The following is a 6,000-nucleotide window of genomic DNA, read 5'->3' on the forward strand; positions in this document are numbered from 1 at the left end:
TTAACAGATATTACTTGTGACTTCTAAATCTTTTTTCACAATTCAGAAACTGTGTTTTTTAGTAATTTCATGTTTGGGTTCATCTGTAAAAGCATACTTGGGTTAATATTTTCCAAGACATCACAAAAGTGTTAACACCATGACCCCATCATCTTTTTACTTCAAAGGCATATTATGTAAGTGAAATTAAAGAGTAAGACACCAGTTAATTTAATACATAACATTTTGTCATCTGTTTACAAATTTCCCTTGACCCATCAAAATGTTATATGAACATTAAAGCATGTGCAGTGTTCTCATCTATGTGTGCTCATTGGTATCATAACAGAGTAAAGTGGGGATTGCAGGGGAAATAAGTCTCTGTTAAGAATGAAAATCCTTTTTCAGGGTAAAAAGGCAAGCCAAGGTTTGGTGTTACTATATAGAGTTGCACAAGGACAATTTTTCATCAGCATATATCCTATTTCATTTATGGTTTTATGGTATTACTTCTCTCTCTATTTTTCAGAAAAATATAATACATAGTAGAAATATAAAAGTCGAATCTACCATTCTTGATGAAAGTGTTAAGGATCATATAACCAGCAGCTAATCCCTCTATTTAATTTTACTTCTTTATCACATAATTTTTATATTTCTGGATTTTTATTTATATCTTTTCACTGATATTTAATTTTCAGTAATAAAATGTTAGCATACACTCATATATTCATTTTTATTTTTTCTTAGAAACTTAAGAATGACCTAATGAAGAGTTTCAAAGGAAAATAACTGCCTTAGGTATAAAATAAATACCTTAAATAAATAAAATAATTTTAATTTTATTTTAATAAAATTAATTTTATTTATTAAAATAAAATTAAAATTATTTATTAAAATAAAATTAAAATTATTTTATTTTATTTATTTTAATAAAATAAAATTATGTATTTTATTTAAGGTATTTATTTTATACCTTAAATAAATAAAATTAAAACCAGACTGGGTTAAATGAATTACAACTGTTTTTTCTTTTCATTGGTCCCTTACTTTGTAATAATAAACTACTTAAAATATTGGCAATCATTCCATATAAAATATGCATATTTACTGCTACCCAGTCATTTAGCTATTACCAAATTAAAACTTTTTCTGTATACATTAACAAATATTTCCTAACTAATTTAACATTAATTTTCATCACTGTCAATTTTTGCCTCCTATGTATTGAAATAATCAATTGTATATAAAGAAAAACAAAGCATATTAGCATTTAAAATTACCTGAACCAGAAGTGTTATTGGGCCACTTTTATCCACTTCTAGTATTTCACCATTCTTTGTGCCAACTAAAATATGACCATGTCCTAATGATATGGCACGTATCGATGGATTATCTTCCAAGAGAAGACCTGAAAGGTTAAAAGAAGATGTTCTCCTAGACATGCAGTTACTATAATACAAGGGTGTATATATTGCCAGTTAAGCTATTTTGACAGTGAAAATCAGATTACAAGGTTTTCTCCTGTATTTTAAGTATTCTAATAAATGTACATTAGTAAACTAACATTTACTAATCTCAAAATAAGCACCACCTATGTACTATAATTTTATGATTCTATTCTCAGATTCCATCCTACCATTCAGACAACTATTTATTTATCTCTTTTTATATTAGCCCTTTCTTATCCATCTCCTGCCCGTCTTATGAGTATTTATAATATTCTCATTAGTAATTTTATTCAGTTCAATTTAAGATACACAGTGGGCCCTCAGTATTCTTGGGGGATTGATTCCATGACTGCCACAGATCCCAAAATCTATGGATGCTCAAGTCCCTTATATAAATTGGTGTAGTATCTGCATATAACCCACATACATCATTCCATACGCTTTTTTTTTCCATTTTTTTTTTTTTTCAATAGCATGTGGTTTTGCCATTTTGTGCAGACTGGTCTCAAACTCAGGTGATCCATCTGCCTGGGCCTCCCACAGTGCTGGGATTACAGATGTGAGCCACCACACCCGGCCCCCAAATGCTTTAAATCACCTTTACTTATATTTAGTACAATGTAAATAACTGTTACACCATATTTTTATTTATATTTTTATTGTTCATTGTTACTTTTTATCAAATATTTTCTATTTGCAGTTGGTTGAATCTGAGGATATGGAATCCACAGACACAGAGAGCCGACTCTATTTATTTATGTCTACTTGTCCTAGGAAAGCTTCAGCAATTAGTAAAGATGACAGACCCAACTCCTGCCCTTACAGACCATACAATGAGGAAATAGACCCTATGTTAGGGGCATATTGAAATAGGAGCACATAGCAGTGGAATCTAAATTTTTTGAGAGGAGGTGAGGGTGAGGGATATCATCCTAGAAAAAAATTATGTTTGATATTTGAAAAATAAGTATGTGGTCAAGTAAATGGAGGGGGCAGGACAGAAGAGGAAGAGCATGTTTTAGGAAAAAGTAAAAACATGAAGAAAGGTCTGGAGATCAGAGAGAGTGTGGTGCCATGCCTTAAAGGAAGAAATGTGCTCAAAGAAAATGCACCCTCTGGGCCCACAACCTGGTGGATGGTCAGGGCACAGGGAGTTGTGCCTGATGCTGTCCTTGCACCCTTCTTCCTCTTAAAAAAAAAAAAAAAAAAAAAAAAAGGGTAGGCCAAGCACAGTGGCTCATGCCTGTAATTCCAGTGCTTCGGGAGACCAAGTTTAGAGGATCTCTTGAGTTTGAGACCAGCCTGGGAAATACAGAGAGACCCTGGGTGTACAAAAATTTGAAAATTTGCTAAGTATGGTGGCAGGTGCCTTTAGTCCCAGCTACTCAGGAGGCTGAGGCAGGAGGACTGCTTGAGTCTAGGGGTTCAAGCTTTCAGTGAGCTATGATTACATCACTGCACTCCAGCCTGGTCCCTGTCTCTTACATAAATAAACAAACAAATGGCAAAGGGAAATATTGTTATCACTGCATGCAAGACCCTGTCTCTGAAATAAACAAAGAAATGGCAAAGGGGAAAAGGGCATGTGAGGCTAGAGAGGCAGGGTCAACAAAATGCCAAGGTGAAACAAAATGTCAAAGTTGCACACAAGTTCCTGACTGGTGATAAATGTGATGTTCACAGAGAAATTTTCTTTGGAAAACTAATGTTAAAAATTAGGATTCATAATCTTGTACTTCACTAATATTTTACCATATGTATCATTAGAAAATAGATTTTTGAAAAGACAGCAATGATTCTGGTATCCAGTTAAATAATTTCTTCCACTTAATGCTAATGCCCAACAAGAACGAAAAATATATGCTATGTGTTCCACCTTAGTGATCAAGCGTGTTAATGAGCAATTAATCTTTTTTCTACAAAAACAAAACAAAACAAAACAAAAAGCCCACTAAGTCTCAAATCACCTTTAGATCCTGGGGCCAATGCAGCTCTTTTTATAGCATAGGTCTTGAGACATCTTTCAAAAGAGTCATCCCAAAGAGCTACTATACCGTCTTTTCCTCCAGTTACAAACCCCTGTGAAAAAAAATGGTTCAAGTTAATAAAGATCTAAATATTTTTCTAAATAGTAACCTTTTTCCTTATATTGAACAATTCTAGAGGAAAGAACATAGCCAAAAGTTACAGCTTGTAAAAAACAGGAATTAGCATATCCATTGTTTTTTAAATGTCTACATGGAATCTGAAATAATATTTACAGTGACATTAAACATTTTACTTTTAGGATAGGGCTTTAGAAACATAGTTTTTACAATCTATAACTGTAAGTTAGATTACCACTCTCAGAAAGTTACATATATTCTCCTGGAGTCTACATAATAACCTCATCCTTAAAAAGAGAAAACAATAATGGTAACTACCTGATAGAATATGGTGATTATATATAAACAGCTGATTTTTGACACATAGTACAAGCTTAAGAACATGAAGTTAAACTTTAAAGAAAAAAAACAAACACACACAAAACAGCAGACCTGGCTGGCATGGTGCCTCATGCCTGTAATCCAACTCTTTGAAGGCTGATGTGGGAGTACAGCTTAAGCCCAGGAGTTGGAGACTATCCTAGGCAGCATAATCTCTACTAAACTTTTTTTTAAAAAATTAGATGGGTGTGGGTGGCACTTGCCTGCAGTCACAGCTACTCAAGAGGCTAAGGCAGGAGGATTTCTTGAGCCCAGGAGTAGGAGGCTGCAGTGAGTTATGATCACACCACTGCACTCCAGCTTGGGCAACAGAGTGAGACCCTGTCTCAAAACAAAACACTGTAGACCTATTTCAATCTGTGTTCAGAAGTTTGAAAAGAGAAACAAAGAAAGGTCAAGATGACCCTAGCCCACAAACTACTGTTGGATAGTCCAGCCAAGTAGAAAGGCAGTGTTCCTTTACTTCTGAAAATGCTCTACACTCCATGACAAATTATGTTTAACTTAACATCTCTTTAGGTTACTTACTTTTTCCAATGCATGCATACTGAACACTGGCCCATCATGTGCTTTCACTGTTTTTACAAGAAAGATGTCTCTCCAGATACACACATCTCCTGTGGATGTTCCAGAAAAAGCCATCTCTTCAGTCCATCCATACACTGCACACATCATTGTGTCATTTTTCCCCAGTGTGCCTACGTAGCCTTTTCTTCCAATCAATCCTCCCCCTAGTTCACAAAAAAATATTATAAACGTACCACTTTCAAAATATACACAATTATAAAGAAGCAAAATTTCTTTTCTACTGTTGTTGTTGTTTGAATAGAAAGGTATGTAACAGCAAAGATAATTGAAAAATACTGGTGCCTCAAACAGTGATGTGGGTAACACCTTGCATAGCTGCATTTAGGCCATAACTTTTTAGATAAACAAAGAGCTGGACTAAGTCCATTTTAATCAGTCCCTAGCACTTTTGATGATGTTTTAAAAATTTTTTATTATGACATACTTAAGAATACAAAAAGGCATTAAAAAACTCCAATACAATGAATGTCTATATATCCACCACTGACCTACAAAAACATGCCAAAATAACTGAAATGTCATGCCAATCTCATCTGTCTTCTTCGCCCTCTCTATTTTGACTGTGATACTACTTAGTCTCATGCATTCCTTTATATATATACATATATATGTGTGTATATATATATACACACATATATATATACACACATATATATGTATATATATAACATTTGTGAATTTTTAAGCAATGTTGTATTTTTTCACGTTTTAAATTTTTCTATAAATATCACCCTCTATGTATTCTTTTGCAACTTGCTTTATTCAAGAATGACTTGTTATAGAGATTTTTACATGTTAGAAAACTCACTTTCATAACCATATAGCATTCCATTATATAAATATACCATGGTTTATCCATTTTCCTATTAATTGGCATTTAAGTTACTTCCAAGTTTTTGCTATGAAAAGCAATGCTGCCTTAAACATTATTGTAAAGGCTTCTTCTATACAAGTGCAAGAGTTTCTCTTTTTTCTTTTTTTTTTCTTTTTTTCCCAGCACACTAGCATCAAAAGAGTTTCTCTAGGAATACCCAGAAGAGGTACAGCATATAGATCAGAGAAGGCTCAACTCTTGCCAAACTGTTCCAAAGTTTATATACCAACGTACAGTCTTACTAACAGTGAAAATAATTCCTTGTTTCTCACCTTCAGGAACAGTTTGTGTTGTCAGACTGGGAAATAAGAAACACCAACTGAATTTCATTGTGGTTTAAATTTGAATTTCTGTGAATATTATGCTTGATTATATTTTCATATTTTTACTTATTGATATCTTTTGCCCATTTTTTTCTAGCTGAACTCACTAATTCTTCCTTCTTTCATGTGTTTAAGAAGTATATTAGCTGGGCATGGTGGTATGCACCTGTGGTCCCAGCTACTTGAGAGGCTGAGGCAGGAGGATAGCTTAAGCCTGAGAGGCAGAGGTGGCAGTGAGCCATAATTGTGCCACTAAACTCCAGCCTGGATGACAGAGCAAAACCCTGTCTCAAAAAAAA

General features: G+C 33.8%; 1 protein-coding gene across 9 annotated transcripts in view; it reads right to left on the reverse strand.

Annotated features, from left to right (window-relative positions):
* EML5 (EMAP like 5) overlaps nucleotides 1-6,000 on the reverse strand; it is a 187,029-nt gene that overhangs the window by 81,018 nt on the left and 100,011 nt on the right. For all 9 annotated transcript variants that reach the window (XR_005199467.1, XM_017524634.1, XM_017524635.1 and 6 more), the window contains exons 18-20: nucleotides 4,445-4,647; nucleotides 3,398-3,509; nucleotides 1,263-1,390 (exon numbers count right to left, since the gene is read on the reverse strand). Coding sequence is in view for 8 of the 9 variants with exons in the window: in XM_017524634.1 (XP_017380123.1) it covers nucleotides 1,263-1,390; nucleotides 3,398-3,509; nucleotides 4,445-4,647 (443 nt within the window). In the remaining variant the exon portion in view is untranslated. The remainder of the gene's footprint in view (nucleotides 1-1,262; nucleotides 1,391-3,397; nucleotides 3,510-4,444; nucleotides 4,648-6,000) is intronic.

This window comes from Cebus imitator, unplaced genomic scaffold, assembly GCF_001604975.1.
Source record: "Cebus imitator isolate Cc_AM_T3 unplaced genomic scaffold, Cebus_imitator-1.0 Scaffold34, whole genome shotgun sequence".
Lineage (NCBI taxonomy): Eukaryota > Metazoa > Chordata > Mammalia > Primates > Cebidae > Cebus > Cebus imitator.